This window comes from Anguilla rostrata, chromosome 5 (genome assembly GCF_018555375.3).
Source record: "Anguilla rostrata isolate EN2019 chromosome 5, ASM1855537v3, whole genome shotgun sequence".
Taxonomy (NCBI): domain Eukaryota; kingdom Metazoa; phylum Chordata; class Actinopteri; order Anguilliformes; family Anguillidae; genus Anguilla; species Anguilla rostrata.
Genome location: NC_057937.1, coordinates 4422002 through 4439981, shown reverse-complemented (window position 1 = coordinate 4439981; position 17980 = coordinate 4422002). Strand labels below are relative to the sequence as shown.

The following is a 17980-nucleotide window of genomic DNA, read 5'->3' as shown; positions in this document are numbered from 1 at the left end:
TCAGAGCAGCAAACTCTTCCAGGGCGCTGGGTCTTTGTCTCGGAGGCTTGGAGGCTCAGCCGCCCACGGTTTGAGAGCACTTCTGCGTGCCCGGTCGCCTTCCGTCAGAGGGGCTGATGTGTGCGGTGGTGCCTTTTTTTGGGATCCTCTGAGTGGGGCCGTGGGGCCAACAGCTTCGCCCCTCTCCCCGCGCTCTTCCAGAAAACTATGGGGGCAGGAGCGCTCACCATCTGTGTAAGTACCAGCAGGCACTGCGAATCGGCACGCAGGGGACAGTCTTGAGTTTGTGTTTGCAGTTCCCCCCTGGTTTCTCACTTTTTACGCTGGAACTGTGACGGGGAGGTTTATGACATGCGGCTTGGCTCTGTGTGTTGCTTTAGTCCTCTGTGGGCATCTGGTTGTTCACAGTCTCTTGCCAGCCCTGTTCACTGGGCCTCCTGTTTAACCACTGAAGATGTGACTAACTTTCACTATGTCCAGTGCTTCTTAAAGTTGTTTACTGTTATGCATAAGGACAGATGCGAGAGCGGACATTTGCTATTTTCAGTTCAGTTTAGATTTTATGGCACATATGCAGTGGACTGTAAACCACAAAATCCATGGTTACCACCCTGTATCCCTCATTAGTATGAGTCAATGTTCCTGAAACAACTTAGGGGGGAAAGAAATGCAATGTACGCCGACACATTTTAAATAGTTAATGCAGTCATTTATTGTATTATGCCAAAAAAAAAAATGGAATTAATTCTTAATGGAATTAATCATGTCTTTTCACTGTCCATTAACTTATGTTGTCAGCCACAGTATTGAAAGGGAAAGTTGTTTGCCCGGTCTGGCATTGTTGCTCACATGTAACTCGGGTGGGTGTAATTCAACGTAATGCATGAATGTAAACAATATTGCTTTCAGTCCGTTACTTGTGCTTATTCACTGAAAGGAAAACAGTTTCTCTGATAAACCTCTTGCAATTTCAGGTTTTGGCCCTGCTTTTCGCTCTCGCGTGTCAAATTGTTTGTTTCCCTAAGTACTAAACAGAAGCGTTTTTGCTGTAAGGGGTCCCTCTATCGAGGCACACGTCTGTTTTTAGAGTTCAGGCCCTCCGGTTCCATTCTGAGCTTAGAGAGAGAGAGAGAGAGAGAGAGAGTGACGGAGGGAGGGGCGGGACAATTTTTGAGCATGCCGGGACCTGCTAGGAGGGCTGAGCGTGGTTTAGGACCCAGGGAATGAGCCTTCAGACCACCCAGTCTGTCAGGGAAGCGCAGACATAAAAACTATTCAGATATTCCCCGAGCGAGACAGCGCTGGCTCAGCACAAATACAAAAGGAGCCAATGGAAACGGTTTTTGTTTTGAGAAATCCCCTGGCAACTAGGAATTCTCTTTAACCATCCGCCAATTATTACTGTAATTATGTTTTTTTTTTTTTTTAAACATTTTTTTTAAATAAATGAAATTATGGCCCATTTTTTCAGTTATCTCAATCTTGTTGCTGCAATGTCCTCTGTCGATTGGAGAGAGTGCAGACAAACACTCACGCTCTCTGTGGCAGTCATTGGCCTGATGAGATGGGGAAAGTCCTGCCAGCTCGAATCCTCCCTCACCAGGCTATGCCCGTGGCCTGCTATGCACCTCTTTCAGAGCTGCCAGCTCAGACCTCACTGGTGTGGTGAGAGCACTGCATTCGAATGTAGCGGCCATGTTCTACGAACTAAACACCAGCCACGAGCGAGGCCAGAACCGGCCAATGAAAACTCTTCAGCGTAGAGCTAAAATTCCAATTATTCCAATAATTACTACCCAATTAAGTGTTCTAAATTCCAATTGTCAATTTCTACTGTCATCTTTAAATTTTCTTTGAGGGGTGTCTCATGAAGGGGGAAGTACCGTGGTTACAAAAAAAGTGCTGCGTTTAAGTACGGCTGCTGATGAGTGGGAAGAGGACAAAGAGAGGTTCTGTTCTGAAGACAGGAGAGGAAAAGAAGAGCAGAGAAAGGAGGGGAGAGGAAGGGACAGAGGAGGGAAGAGAGAGGGAAAAAGATGAGGGTCGGAACAGAGAAGAGAGAGGGAAGGAAAGATGTGCGGGGAAACTGGGATTAATACGCTAAACTCTCGGCAGAGTCTGTGGGGTAAATCTCATGGAGGGGAAGAGGACAGATTGAGGGGCATCTGTTTGTGAAGGGTGGATTCAGTCAGCTCAGACTGGCTTATCTCACTAGCATCTGCACCAGGGTTTGCATACATGCAGACTACCACACGCACACATAAACAAACTCACACTCACGCACACGCTGGACAGCAAAATGTACATAATTTACAATGGTCTACATTTATTTACAAACTGAAATTAATACACCACGGTCCCACACTATATTCTGTTCCAAAGTGTCAGATCCCTCTTCACTGTATGAAATCTAAACACCTGCTTACTTTGAAAAGGAAATTATTCATAGCAAAATGTGTGCATGTTTGTGACCAGTGTACTGGAAGTGTATATTTCAAATGCACATATTTGCAACTCTTAATTTTTCAGAATGTTTTTTGCACTACACTGTGGAGTGCTTACTCGGTAGGTGACGTGAACGTGTGCACCTTCATTGAGAAGGACCAGAGCATAAGGAGTGACAGACAACAACACCTGTGTGAAGCGGGTTTAGCGATGGACACATGGTTCTGTCAGCCTGCTGAGTCACAGAGGGGCATTATGGGAAGGCTTGCAAACATCCTGATAGGCCGGTGTCGCCCTGCGCCACCTGTTGCTGAACCTTAGACAGCCTGTCGGTGATGTGTGTGTAAAATGACTCCATTGTTCTGATACTTAACCATTAGAGCAAAAGCCTGGATACGTGGACAGATAGGGTATCGTACATATTTCAGACATTTTTCCAGAAAATATAAAAATGAACCAAAAGATTTGTGCCCCAGCTTTGTTAGTTTTTATTTGCGATCTTATTTCATAATCATAATTATAATTATAATAATCGAATATGTGACCAAATGTTGTTTCATGTTTTAGGTGTTCTTTTATAAAAAAAGGAATGGGTTTGCTAAATTTGGATGAAAGTGTTGTGCCTGTCGGTAGCTGTTTTGTGAAGACCAATAACCAGTATCTGTGTACTACTGCCTCCTATCTGTTATGGCCTTAACGACTTAATTTGCCCTCATATCTACGCCATCTGACATTTTAGTTACATTTGAATGACTGATGAAGACTGTTTTTGTGCCCCTATACAAGATGTATTGCTGTGTTCTAATCTACGAGTGAACCAGTGTTGGTGTAAAAACAGGTCATTTAGCCAGGGGAACTGGCAGGAAGAAAAACCCTGCACACACACCGGCTCTCCAATGCCAGGCTTGTCCAACCCCTGCAGTAGAAGCAGGATAATCAGTAAATAAAGCAAACAAATCAGTTGTCGGAAGCCGAGCCCATTCAGTCCTGTCCTCGTCTAACTCCACAGTCACTCCCCTGCGATTCTACATGTGCTCCTGCCTGCACCTTGCTCAAGGCCACTCCCCTGGATACCGACACCCTGGCAACCGGTGTGTGTCTTGGTTACCGGACCATGCCTCTTCCCTTCCTGCTGCGCTCGCGCGAGCGTTCAGTGCCCTGAAGGAAGTTGGAACAGGAAGTGGAGCGCTCCGCTCCGCTCCACGCCGATGTGGGGTCCCGTTTCGGGGGACAGGGGGTTGATCATGGTTCCTGTGGTGGACTGTGCCCTTCTCCTCTGCTCTCCCCAGCACAACAGGGCGGCCGTGCACATCAAGGAGGACATGAAGAGGATGGCACAGCTGCCCCTGATCCGGGCCAGGCCCGCCGACGGGAGGAAGGTTTTCGGGGTGTCCCTGTCGGAGCTGGGGGAGGTGGGGCTGCTGAGAGATGGGATACCCCTGCCCGTGAGGAGCATGGTGGAGTTCCTGAGGGAGCACGGTAAGGAGGAAGCCGCCAAAACATGAGCGCCCTCATTGGCTGAGCTCTGACGTGCCGTGAGCCGATTTGCTGATCTTAACCAATCAAAGCGTTCTGCTGTCAGTGTGCATAAGTGCTTGGATTGGTTCACATAAGTTAGTGATTGACAATGCATAGCATGAAGAGCACATTCTGCCCTCACCCTGAGTATCTCTGTCGGCAATCAGTTTGAGGTTTTTTTAAACAGCAAACTTTGAAAAAAGGCTTGTGTGACTGGATCTTGAAAGGACTTACAGAGTTCTGAAATTGGTGGCTTAGTTTTTCAAAACGTGTTTGAAGATCTTCTTGATTTTAAAGAATGTTTTATTTTAGAGAGTAGTTTTATTTTATACTTGTTTTTAGAGGTGGCGGGGCACTCAGGGAATGTTGTGGGAGAAAAATTTTCAGCACCATCAGATTTATTTAAGATGAGTGGTGAGGTAGAGTTTGCTTCTCCTAATTCATCAGCACACATTTATGTTCTAGCATTTGCACTCCTGGGCCACTAGGGGGCAATGTTGGAACATAAACATGTATTTTATGTTCTTGTAATGTTTCTGTCTCTCTCATCCTTACCCTCTATCCCCCCTTTCTCTCCCCCCACTCCCCTCAGCTCTGCAGCAGGAGGGCCTGTTCCGGGTCAATGGTAACGTGAGGGCTGTGGAGGGGCTGAGACTCAGGTTCGAGAGCGGAGGGGAGGTGGACCTGCGGCAGGAGGAGGACGCCTGCACGGTGGCCAGCCTGCTGAAGCAGTTCCTCAGAGACCTGCCAGGGGGCCTCATCACCGCGTCTGTACAGCCTGGCCTACTGCAACTGTACCAGGGTGAGAGACTACACCCACACACACACACAAATACACACGCGCACACACACATATGCACATACACACACACGCACACACACACGCACATACACATACATACATACATACACACACACAGGCATGCACGCATGTACACACACACATACACACACACACACACACACACACACACACACACAGTACAAACTGTTCTCCTTCGACTGCAGGAGGTCTTGTCCTTTGTGAGTTCGGGATCACCGCTTAATGGGGTTTTTTTTTTTTCAATAACTCAAGACACAGTTAATAAAACCGCGGGAGCAATTTCCTCCAAGAGCAGGGATGAAAAATGGGTTGTCGTGCTCGTAACTCTCACAGTTTGTAGCCGCTGCTCCTGGTCCTGTTGCTGCCTTCGCTGTTGCTCTTAGTTTCATCACCACTTCCTGCTGCAGCTTGTTTGGCCCGTGACAGCTGCAGATCTGTCTGTGCACTTCCATCAATGCCCCCCCCCCCACCCCCCACCAGCTAAACACTGCATCTCCCTCCATTCCCCTTTGACCTACTAATTATGACATCATAACTCCATCTGCCTTGTCTGCGTATGACCGCATGAACTGTACACAGTGTTCCTACATTCAAATGTTTGTTTCTTTTTTTAATGGAAATGTACTAGGTACTAATCCCCATCTTCATATTATGCTGTAATGGAAAAATTATGTGATATATTTATGTGCAGATGTAAACAGTACTGCTAGCATTCCAGAATTATTCTGGTCAAAGAACTAATTTGCAGCAACTAGGGTTTAGTGAAGTGTCACTGGGGAAAAAATAAATAAATTTAAGTTGAACACACATCCCTCTTCTGTTCACTGTTTGAGGACGTGTGTTTGCTCTACCTGTAGAAGCCCTTTGCCTGGGTATCTTAGCCTGGGTGTTTAGTAACACAGTACAGTTCTGTATCGCCATATCAGGGGTATCCAAACCTTTGAAAGAATGGCTGTTTGTACTACCTGTAGGCTTTTGTTCCAAATCACCGCTAAAATACCTGATTCAACAAACATGATTAAAGAACACGATTCATATTTGGTTAGTTGAATGTGGGATTTTAGAGCCGGTGTGAGAAGGATTGCACCACCCTGGCCAGTCAGAGATAAGATTGGACAGCTCTGCTCTATATAAATATGCATTGGAAAACATAATCTCGCTGTAGAGTGACTTGCAGTTTTGAGTTGAATGCAGTGAAGATAAATGTACCCCCCCCACCACCCCCCCTTAATATGAATATGTGTTATTGTGGAGTGCAGTTAGGGTCAGAGTAGTGTTTCTCTTTATGAGTATTAATATGAATATTATTACACAGTGCTGTTAGGATCAGAGAAGTGTTTCTGTATGCTAAAATTAGTATGAATATGTGTTTTTACAGAGTGCAGTGGGGATCAAAGTAGTATTTCTCTATGTTAATATGAATATGAACACGTGATACAGAGTGGAGTTAGGCTTAGAGAAGTGTGTTTATGTTTATGTATACTAATATGAATATCATTGCAGAGTGCGGTGGAGATCAGTCCAGAGCCATAAAGGAGATTCTGCGGCAGTTGCCTGATCTTCACTACAACCTGCTGAAGTACCTGTGCCTCTTCCTCACCCAAGTGGAGTCTCGTCACCTGGACAACCGCATGACCGCGCTCAACTTGGCCACCGTGTTCGGGCCCAATGTCTTCCAGTGAGTCCCCGGCAGAGCGCCCGTCCCGTCCCAGGCAGAGAGAGCGATACCGCCGCACTCCCACACCAAAACACAGCCGCAACTTAACCGCCGTCTGCTTCTCTTTCGTGAAAAAAAAAAAAGATAGAGGAAGAAAAGACAGACACAGACCACAAAAGACACAAAGTTCCGTGTGTTTAGAAAACAGAACCAAGTCCCTGCTGAGTCCGTAAATTCTATGATGTGTTTGATTCTCAAAGTGGTCTATCAAAGCTTGAATGTCCCATTTTGATTTAGATTTTTCTCATAGCCAGTGTTGGTTGAGCAACAGAGATTTGTCCCATCATCACCCCCTGCTGGCAGGAAATGAAATTGCGGTCTTATTTATGGATTCCGGTGTGCAACTGCAGTCCTGACCCATTTACACACAGAATGCAAATAGAGCTGAATGGTGTGTGGAACAGACTGGGATTACAGTGTAACTGCTCACCAGAAGCTGCAAGCCACCGCGTCACTGAGACAATTTTAGTCCTGACGAGCATTCTGCACACACTGATAAAGTTTGCCTCTTACATAAACAGCTTGAGCATGTTGAACAGGGGTGGGCAAGTAGGGCCATATCTGTTAATTAATTAATTAATTAAGCCTAGTAATTTATGTGTTCTGACATTTTAGCTAAATTTATTGATAAGCCCATCAATCACATCTGACAGCTGTTCTTATGTCCTTTTAGGATACGTTTCACTGCGATCATAAAACATAATTCTCTCCCATTAACCTCTGGCACTGAAGCCCACATGCGGCCCTAAAGGAGAACTGAATTATTAACTGAATTCATTATTAATTAACATTATTGTTATTGACAGTAATCAATATCAGCAGCAGGCAAAGGTATTTGACACTGTCGATCAGAAGCACGCTGAATACTGAGCTTACTGGACTTGCCCAGTTCAGGAAGTGCGGTGATTGATTATGTGCTTGCATGTCAGCCACCAGGTTAAGGGTTGCCATGTTTGCACCTGCCGACGGTGTTATCCTGCCGTGTAATCAGAGCTCTGGTAGCTATGTGACAAACTTGTTTGTCGAGGCTGATAGCAGTTGGGCTCCTAATATTGCTTTCATTTAGCCTCGCGGTCACATGATTGCTACTTTCCAAGCTTTGACATTTTATTGGACGTCAATAGCTAACCAAACCACAGAAACCTCTCGAGGGTTACATTTCTTATTTTTCACATCCTTTGTGCTGTATGTGTGTGCCTGTGTGTGTGTGTGTGTATACAAAAACATGTGCATACAAGCACCGACACACACAATTTCATATCGATACTTTCCATCAGTAAAACTATGGAATATAAAAGACGCTGAAAGACTCGTTGTGAAGTGCAGGAGTCAGATGTTTACATGGCTGCGGTGGGTTAACGGTCGGTTTTACGGGAAAGCCCCTCCTACTTGTGTAGATTTCCAGGCAGCCGGGTAACCGAGGAGCTCGGAGGGTTACTGTCACTCTAAGAATAAATCGGCGTGTGTGTGCCGTGTAAGGTTATCCTGGCAGTGTGCACATAGCCTCTTAGCGTGTGTCCGGAGGGTGCTAGGAGGCTATCGGTGGCCGGTGAGACACAGGACTGGCTGGCCGCTTCTGTACGGCTTGTTCTCTGTCCGCTAAGCGCTAATGACGTGGCACCTCGTCTGCGTTGATGCAGCTGTCGCAACAAGACACCCCCCCCCCAGGTGTGTGCGTAAGATGACAGAAAAATACTGCTGATGTTGTGCATCTGGCAGAATTCGTTTTTTTTTTCTTTTCTGGTTAGAATCACCTGAATTAAATACATTTCCCACCCTTGATACTAATCTGTGTTTGTATGTGTGTGTGTGTGCGTGTGTGTGGTGTGTGTGTGTGTGCGCGCGTGTCTCAGTGTTTCTCCAGGGTTCGATGGGATTAAGGAACAGAACTTGTGTAACAAAATCATGGTGAAACTCATCCAGAACTACAGCGCCATTTTTGAGAGTGATGTCAACGTTGAAGACCCCAAAGAGAACTGTTCGGACGTCATCACTGTCAAGGTGAGTTCTGTTTTACCATGACATTGGATAAAACCCTCATCATAATGATTGCTAATTTACAACAAAATAATTCAATATTTTCATAAATATTAGTATTAGCATTTATTAGAATAACCTCAGTAGTCACAGATGCAGCACATAGAAATAATACCAAGAACTAAACACAACAATTTACTTTAAGATTATGTTAATTTGCCCAGTTACTTATGGTCCCCTAAAAAAGGGCTGTAATTTCTACATGGATCACTGGATATAAATACTCTAAAACTGAATGTAAATACGCTTAAATTAAGTCTGCACTTTAACCTCATATTCACTGTTTCATTTCAATATCCAGTGTGCTGGAGTACAAGTGCCAAAACAACAAAAATTGGGTCACTGTCAAAATACTTACGGGCCGCAATGTGCTTGTGTCTCGCGTTCGGACGGACTGACGCATCTTCCCGCCTCTCACTCAGCAGTAGATTTAGGCAACTCCAGCCCCCTGTTTGTACATCGGGCTTGTTTTTGCTCGGCTCCATTACAGCTGGACGGAGACTCCTGGGTCCCTGAGCTGGGTCCAGTAAGGGTAAGATGGTGGACTCAGTCAGATCAGCCACGAACGCATCCTGAGTGCAGTCATGCGGCCAGGAAGCCCTGGTGTTTTTCCGCTGTTTTTTGTTGGGGCCCGGGTGTCGCTCCAGATCCCGCTCAGGCCAGTACGGAATCTGGCTGAGCAAGACCTGCGGTCGCCGCGCGAACACGACGTCGCCAAAAATAACAGATTGTTGAAATGTTTCAGCTTCGTCCCGCATTAAGTCAGTTCCCTGAGGGGGTTACAGCCACACACACAAAAAAATACTTACAGTAAAGCCGAGATTTAACCTGTGACCTTGCGTTTTGCTTTGTCACAGAGATGGTTTAGATGTCTTTTTTTTTTTTTTGGATGGACAGTCGCAGCTGTTAGGCCTGTTGCATCGCTGCAGTTCCCTCCCTCAGCTGTAGGGGGAGCACGGTGGCCCTAGCGCAGATCCTCTTAGAGCAGGTCAGCATCAGCCGACATTGCTCACTATTAGCAGAATTTATGGCCAACATAATTTTAGTACCTGAGGTTTGAGGGATTTTTTTTTTTGGATCAACAAACCATCTATCACTCATTTAAAAAAATTTCCTCCGGCTGTGTGGTACTGAACCGTTGGTTTTGGGCCGTCTGTGCCTGATGCACGTGCCTACCCTCCCCAGGAAAGATGAACCCCCGTGTGCAGCATGCATGGCTCTGACCTCCCTTTGCCCCTGGGGCTGTGCTCTCCCTAGCGTTCTGCTCATCACTCTGTTCATGAACTGGCTTTTTACTCTCGAATAGAGCCGTTTCCAGGAAACATTATCTGAATTCCTTTAAAGTGCACAAGTGAACTCAGGCTCTTTGACAACTACAAGGTAGTCACTTGAATTGTTAGGTAATAGAGGCGGTGTTTCTGAGTATTTTAGCTTTTAGTTTCTTAGTATTTGCCTATTTTTTTTTTCACGTATTTTTTTTTATCACGTATTTACCTGGAAAATGCCTCAAGGGACTGTAAATGGAAGCGTTCCTGGCAAACATGCTCATGGTGACACTGTCTGGGACATCGGTAACCAGCCCTGTTCCTGGAGATCTATCGTCCTGCAGGTTTTCTTTTCAAACCTAATTTGGCTCACCCGATTCTACGAATCAGCAGCGCAACAAGATCTCTAGTTGTTCAATGAGATGTGCTTTGTTAGGGTTGGATAGAAAACCTACAGGATGGCAGATCTCCAGGAACAGGGTTAGGCAGCCCTGCTTCAGCTGTTGAATAAGGTGGGCTTTGTTACTGTTGGATCCTCTTGAGTGATGTACTTTACAGACCTGTTGCTCTGGCTCCTCCCACCAGCCCTTTCTCTTGAGTGATGTACTTTACAGACCTGTTGCTCTGGCTCCTCCCACCAGCCCTTTCTCTTGAGTGATGTACATTACTGACCTGTTGCTCTGGCTCCTCCCACAAGCCCTTTCTCTTGAGTGATGTACATTACTGACCTGTTGCTCTGGCTCCTCCCACAAGCCCTTTCTCTTGAGTGATGTACTTTACGGACCTGTTGCTCTGGCCCCTCCCACCAGCCCTTTCTCTTGAGTGATGTACATTACTGACCTGTTGCTCTGGCCCTCCCACAACCCTTTCTTGAGTGATGTACATTACTGACCTGTTGCTCTGGCTCCTCCCACAAGCCCTTTCTCTTGAGTGATGTACTTTACGGACCTGTTGCTCTGGTCCCTCCCACCAGCCCTTTTTCTTGAGTGATGTACATTACGGACCTGTTTCTCTGGCCCCGCCCTCCAGCCCTTTCTCCTGAGTGATGCTGAATTTCTTACCTGTTGCTCTGGCCCCTCCCCTTCCACAGGAGGCTCAGGAGAACAGAGCAGAGCTGAAGTCACCTGCTGACAAGGTGCCCACTCCCAGAAAGAAAAAGGTGAATGTGTGTGTGTGTGTGCATGTGTGCCTGCATGTGTGTGTGTGTGTGTGTCGGAATGTGGTGTGCATGTAATTGTGTGCATGTCTGCATTTGTGCATGCGTATTTTTATGTGTTTGTACTCTGTGCAGTAAACTTAATGCAAAGATTGCTGGGAAAAATATTTCCAAAAATATAATTTCTTTTATCTTCATTGAGTCCTCCTTGTAGCGTAGGTTTCAGCATAGCAGAATGTACATATGGTTCTGGGGCTTAAGACCAGACACTCATGTCCTGTACAGGGTACAAAATTTAATTGCTAATGGAACAAATGCTGATTTTCCTTCAGGCTGCACTGAGCACCCAGACTGAAAATGTGGATTTGCTTGGAGAATCCGCCACTGAACCCCCGACACCCACCCCAAGGAAAAAGAAGGTAATCGATGCGCTGAGATAAATAAGAGGCTTGGTGGGGGGTGTCATATTTTTAACTTCTCTCTAAATTAATTGAATTTTAGCTCCTTTCTAAATTCATTGAATTGAACTGAATAAAAACTGAAGGAGTGAATGATGTGCGTTTCACAGACTGCCCAAATCGCAAAGCCTGAAAACGTGGAGCAATCAGCCATAGAAATCCTCACATCTACTCCCAGAAAAAAGAAGGTAAATTAGCGGTAAACATTCTCTCTAGGGGAGAGGTTCCCTAATCTTGTCACCATAGCGACCCGTATAACTGACCGCCCTGTGACAGAGCATCCCCAACATTTTTACCCAGAATTCAGTACGGTCTGCAATGCAGTGGCCATAAGTATATCGTAAGCATGTCTGAAATGTGATCCAACTATCACCTTTAATATTGCATGTACCTGATGCAATATACCTGTAAGTATGTAATAACTACAATGGTCACAAAAACATTGTCAGTGCTGAGTGAATCAGGCAAGGTCTGTTTTCCCGAAGTTCCATATTTCTAAAATATATAATTTATGAAATATGGAAACAGAAATTAAACGGTGTTGAGATGGACCCCAGGTTAGCTAAACCCCGAATAAAACCCGGGTTTCGTTTCAGACCACACGCAGCACACAGGCTGAAAACCTGGATCCTGTCGAGGAATCGGGCGAGGAAATTCTGACCTCCACACCTAGGAAAAAGAAGGTAATCACTAATCAGATATTCACTCTCATCTTGCTATCGCTCATTTTCAGCCTGATAAGCGCTGACCTTTCCTCAGCTGTAAGGCTTGTAAAGTCTCGGTCTCACCCCGTAAGGTCACCAGTTCATCTGTGAAAGTTTCAGTTTCATCTGTGAGGTCAATGATTTCACCTCTGAGTTTCCATTTACTTGTAATGTCAACATTTCGCCTGTAAACGGTTCTGTTTCACCTGTGAGGCTACTTTGTCACATAAAGAGTTGCCTTGCAGTTTGTGAGCAACAAAAAAATCTGAGCAGATTCCTCCCCCATGGGTGCAAAACTGTGATGAAATGTAATAAAGTTAATTAAATAAGTAAGTAAATAAATAAATTTAGACTCATTTATCAGATGGTATTACCCATGATTCACAGTAACTGAATACATTATTTGTGCTCCTTGTATACCCCTGTCCTTAATCCCTTGTGTTAAAGTGTTAAATATTTACAGTGGGTGGAAAATCTTGTTTTTAAGCGTTGTGTAAAAAACGAACTCGAGTGTGAAATCTAAGCCCGCGGGATGGTAGAGAGGGTAACTCATTAAGTGCATTCTCTGTGTGGGTCATCTGATTAACCGCAGCACGCGTGTCCCGCGGCCTGATTTCAGAAGCGGAGTGTTCAAATGGGTCTAACCGCACAGCAGACGCGCGCGGCCACAGTGTTCCGATAATTAATGCGTTTGTGTCTAAATAACCGTCCCCTTAACTCTGCACTCTTCCCGGACTAAAAGCTTAGCCTCGGATGCTAAAAGGCTGTACTGCGATTGGCCACTACTGTCCTATTTCTGCAGTTCTCACGTGAACTTCACTGATAGACTGACACTGATCTCCAAAGAGCAGAGACCTCACAGTTCTGTCAGGTTTTTAACAAATTCTGATCTTTAATTATATTCCCGCTATTCTCACACCCAAACTGTCTCACACTCTTCTCAATCGCCAATATATATGCCTTTTTTTTTTTTAATTGAGAACCCCCCACACTCACAAGTGCCGCGCTTCTCATTCGTTTAACTGTGTCTTGACCTCCGTCGCTACTGTTATCGGCGGCGCTCCCTGCACGATAGCATACGATAGCTCGTATCAGCGAAAGAGGATGATGAAGAAGAAGAACAGGAATATGGTTGTGATTAGCCTGCGTTTCTTTAGATACTCCAAACACCAGCACTCATGCCAGCTACAACTTGTTAGCAGGAAGGTAAGATAAACAGGGCTCTCTGTAATAACCTTTCTTTTTTTTTTAGACATAATTCTTTTTTTTTTTCCTCTTTGCGGTGTCAAGGAATCGTGTGTGCAGTGTAACTGTAACCTGGGCAAAGGTTACCTGTCTGATTGCGCAGAGAGGAGGGCGTGGCACTCTGTTTACCTGCATGGGGTGAATTCTGGCTTCTGTCCCACAGGTGAGGAAGGTGCGGTGTGAGGAAGCATCGCGAGACGTGCCCCAGCCCGTTCGGTCCGAGGGTCTTCCGCAGCTCCGCGTTCCCGTGCCCAGGGCTAGGAATCGGGAGGAGATGGAGACGTCCAGCGATGACGTCACCGCTGTCAGAGTCAAAGAGAGTCTGAGCAGGTTAGCGTGTTGCACTGTCTGCAAACTGAGCTGGCTTTCGTGTGAGATGTATGGTTACATGAGGATTGATTAACTCGTATGTGCCCGTGTGTGTGTATGTCTACTTGTGCATGTACTGTGTGTGCATATGCATTGCTTGTCTATATTGTGTACGTGCGTATTTGTATGTGTGTGCGTGTGCTAGGGTGTGTGTGTGTGTGTACCTGTGCAATTGTGTATGCTTATGCATTGTTTGTGTACTGTGTGTGTGTGTGTGTGTACTTGTGTGTGTGTGTGTGCACTTATGCATTGTTTGTATACTTTGTGTCAGGTTGTGTGTGTGTATGTGCGTGTGCAGCCACTAAGATAAGGTTTTGTCAGCAACAATCTTACTTTTAATGGAGAATACACATTTCCCTAAAGGAGAGAAGCCAATCAGAGACGATACCAGCCCATCACATACACAATACAAACAGCATTCATTCAAGTAACCTAATCATGTAAAAATCACACATGCACACACCCACATAAGCATCTTGTACATTAGCTAGTGAATTAGCATAGGCTAGCAATTTGGTACATAGAACTATAGGCTAGCCATTTTTCCTCAAAATTAATATGGATGAAATTCTTTCATGTTAAAAAACACTGGAAAAACATGGAAACAGCCAAACTAATATCACAAATGTCACTCCTGTTGAGTGTAAAAAATGCACCGTGTCCCCCAGAAGCACTTGTTTATGTGTAGAAGAGCCTGATCTTGGGAGGTAGAAGGCTCTTTTTGCCCGGATGCTCATGTGATCAAAAGGTGGTCTTTGCATGCAGGCTACCTCATCACTGTTACAGAGAACCAATCACTCACCCCAGAGGTCAGGGGTCAGGCGTGTGCACAGAACCTTGGGAGCACAAAAACAGGCCGAGTCTTAGGTATGGCATCGTGGTATCGTGAGATTTTTTTTTAAAGTTAAAAAGTTAAAAATTGAGAATTGAGAATCATCATCGTCTGGTAGTCATTTTAAGGGAGGTCCTGCTTGTAAGAGAAAATAAGGTATTATATGATAGTGTGTGCTCTTGTAGTTGGAGGAAATTCACAAAAAAAATTCCAAGCTGGTGCAGGGTTTTTCCTGGCTCAAAATAGGTCTTAGGTGATGACTTGGCATACCTGTCTCGTTTTGCTGCCACTGTCAACTCGATGCGTTGTCTCCCTATATTTAGCTACATTCAGAATGCAAAGTTCTCTAAAGTCTTCAGAAGTCTTCAAGTCTATTCTGTGAAGTCTTCAGGAGACCACCGCAATGCATTAAGATGTAGGGCAAAAATAAAAAATTGGAACAATGTAAATATTTATTGAAGGGTTACACTTTGTAAGTGCCAGGATTTGGGGGGAAATATACTGCAGGATTAACACATTGTAAGGGGCCATTCTACAGGAATAGTGGTATTTTGTTTTGAAATGCATTTCATTTTTGTCACTCAAAACTTACAGGTACAGTGTTAACCTTTTAACTTTCACTAATCTACACAAATGACTCCTAAATGTATTTAAATTATTTTGTGCATTCACTTAGACATTCACTTAGGCCCACTTTAGACATTTCAACGTAGGATAAAACCCTGCTGGTGCTTCTATGGAAAATCTCCAAGGCAAAGTTTCTGTGAATTTTCCACCCGTTCGGCCTGTATGTATAAGAGTGAGAGAGAGAGAGAGATATGTGCGTGGTTCAGAGACGCTTGAGGGGTGTTCCGTGTCCGTCCCCTCCACTGGTGAGTGTGCTTGCTTCCTGTCAGCAGCCGAAGGTAGATTAAGGTGTTGTGGATCTGGTCATGGCAGAATCGCTGAGGTGCGGGTTGTTGTGGTTGCCTGCACACCTGGCAGACCGTCTGGTGTTAAAGGAGATGGAGGAGTTTCTTGAAATACCAGCTAGGGGTTTCCTGGTTTACTACCAGTGCTCCTTACGTTTGCTGGTAATGTCCAAAATACACGCACACATACACACACACACACACACGCACATACACACTCATCAACTGTAATTTGAAAAAGGGCTTTATGTGTGCTTGTATTTAAGCACCCCAGGAATAGAGACCTTTCCCCTTTGGGAAGCACGGTCATATATTTACAGTCTGTCCTGTGTCTTAAAAAAAAACACACACACACAGAAACATTAATATTATTTAATTTCTCGTTTCTCCAGTGGCAAAAAAAAAGAAATGGACCGGTTCCTCAAGGCAAGGCTAAATGAGTGCGGGTCTCAGGCGGAGATTTCGTTGAATCTTTCCTCTGCGGCGGTCCAAGCCGTGTCACCTGCCTCTCCGCGCAGGTTTTAGTGGCGGCAGCTGTCTCCTCTTCATCCGAGAGGCCGTTAATCTTCGGCTCGATCGTTTTACCTCCAGGGCCACGCTGGGGGGGGGGCAGGTGTAGGGTTTCTGATAAGAGTGGCCGTGACGTTTGAGGGAGGAAAAAAAAAAAAAAAGAAAGAAAAAAGGTCTAACCGGACGCTCTGATTGGCTGAAGCTCCAGCCACTCGCGCGGCTCGATTGTCCACTGATGAGGATGTGTGACTGCTGATCCGTGTGACCTTTAGCTGAAGTTCATCGCTCTCGTTTGCACCCCTCTCTCTGTCTGCACCCTGTGGCTCACCGCCAGGTTCCAGGGTATATGTCTTAAGAATGTACAGTTTTACGTTCTAATAGTCCTGTAGCTATAGAAACCATATACTAACAAATATACAAAAAATGTATATTCTATATTTTTAAATTATATATATATCAATATAGTATATATTTTTACCCGAACATGAATATAGTTTATGTTCAGTAACTGTGTGTAAAACACGAGGACCTGTAAGAGCACTGAAGTATGTTTGGCATCTGGCAGCGTTAAAGTTGGTGAATCAGGAGATGAAACGTGTTGCTGTCCATCCAGTGAGGCCGTATTTCGATGAAAGTTCGGAGGTGTCCCCGCTGAAGTCTCGCTGGCGTGTGAAATAGCGAAGGTGTCTCTCGCGGGCAGCCGTGAACTCCGCGCGCGACTGAGCTCTGGGTGGTGATTGGCCCAGAGTTCTGGGGCCATACCACCAGTGTACCGCGGGTCCAGGAAGCTTTGTGAACTCGTCGTTTACTTATGCAATATGGCACGAGAGGCCGTGCTGTATGGTGAATACAGTCACAGCTACAGGGGAGTTGTCAGGCACAGCGTGAAGTGGAGTGCTGGCAACCACCTGTAGCTGTGACTATATTCACGAGACAGCATGGCCTCTCGTTCCATATTGCTTATAAAAAAACGGTTACAATGCATAGAATCAATTAATTTATGAGATGTATTATTTATTTTGTAATTTTGACTTATTTGGTGAGTAACGGTTTGTGCAAGGAGTGATACTGTTTACTGACAGGCTGTTTGAATGACTGTTACGATATAGAACGTGGTCTCAGCCAATCAGCATCCAGGATCGAAACAACCTGTTTTATATTAAGAGCATCCTGCCCAGTTCATTAGTAGTTAGTATGGTGCTCAGAGAGGGTAACTCACTACTCAAAAGTTTGTCATTCCATCCCCCGCATCAGATAGGTGTGTTCTGGAGTTATTTAATTAATTTAACCTTCTCTTTGAGGGTCTTTAAGCTTGTCATCACTTTATATTGCATTTGCATGTATTCATTAGGTAGATATGTCAGGCCAAAAAGTCTTATATGGCTGTAATGTAAACTAGACACGATGCTCTTATCACTAATCTATATTACTGAGAACCATAAGCAGGTTAAATAAAATACATAACGGAATGTGCTGTGACTCTGAATGTAAAAATTGCGTAAGGATGACAAGCCGTGCGAGGACAAAAAAAAAGCCCTTTATTTATTTTATTTTTTACGGCACAGTTGTGTCACCCTCATATTTCACTCACAGCTGGGAAGTGGATAAAAGTTATCCCGGGGCTAATGTTTACCTGTCAACAGTGCTCGAGGAAAATGGCCGCCCGAGCGTGATGTAACTGGTGGGGGTGTAGAGAGAGGCTCATTGAAACCCCGCAGTCAGAGGAACTTGACAGTTTGGCGTGAGTTTGGCGCTCAGGGCAACGCATTGTTGTAGGCTTTGAGCCCCCGGGGGTCAGAGGTCAAAGCTGTGAGGTGTCAAGGTCACTGTCTGAACCATCGAGTGGAACCTGTCCTGGAGCAGAGAGCCAGTTATGAGCAGGGATACTATCCTGAGAGGGAATTAAAAAAAAACGTATCCATCCATTCAGTGACCCAAGAAATTAGTAACATATTCATGGGATATACATGTTAGATGGCCGTAATTAATT

General features: G+C 45.1%; 1 protein-coding gene across 1 annotated transcript in view; it reads left to right on the top strand.

Moving 5' to 3' along the window:
• Positions 1-17980, top strand: part of fam13a (family with sequence similarity 13 member A) — a 44181-nt gene continuing 26201 nt past the window's right edge. Inside the window, exons 1-10 of the mRNA XM_064337905.1 lie at positions 1-234; positions 3735-3924; positions 4556-4765; positions 6290-6464; positions 8357-8504; positions 10896-10964; positions 11294-11380; positions 11530-11607; positions 12016-12102; positions 13532-13698. Of these exons, the coding sequence (XP_064193975.1) occupies positions 208-234; positions 3735-3924; positions 4556-4765; positions 6290-6464; positions 8357-8504; positions 10896-10964; positions 11294-11380; positions 11530-11607; positions 12016-12102; positions 13532-13698 (1238 nt within the window). The 5' untranslated portion in view covers positions 1-207. The remainder of the gene's footprint in view (positions 235-3734; positions 3925-4555; positions 4766-6289; positions 6465-8356; positions 8505-10895; positions 10965-11293; positions 11381-11529; positions 11608-12015; positions 12103-13531; positions 13699-17980) is intronic.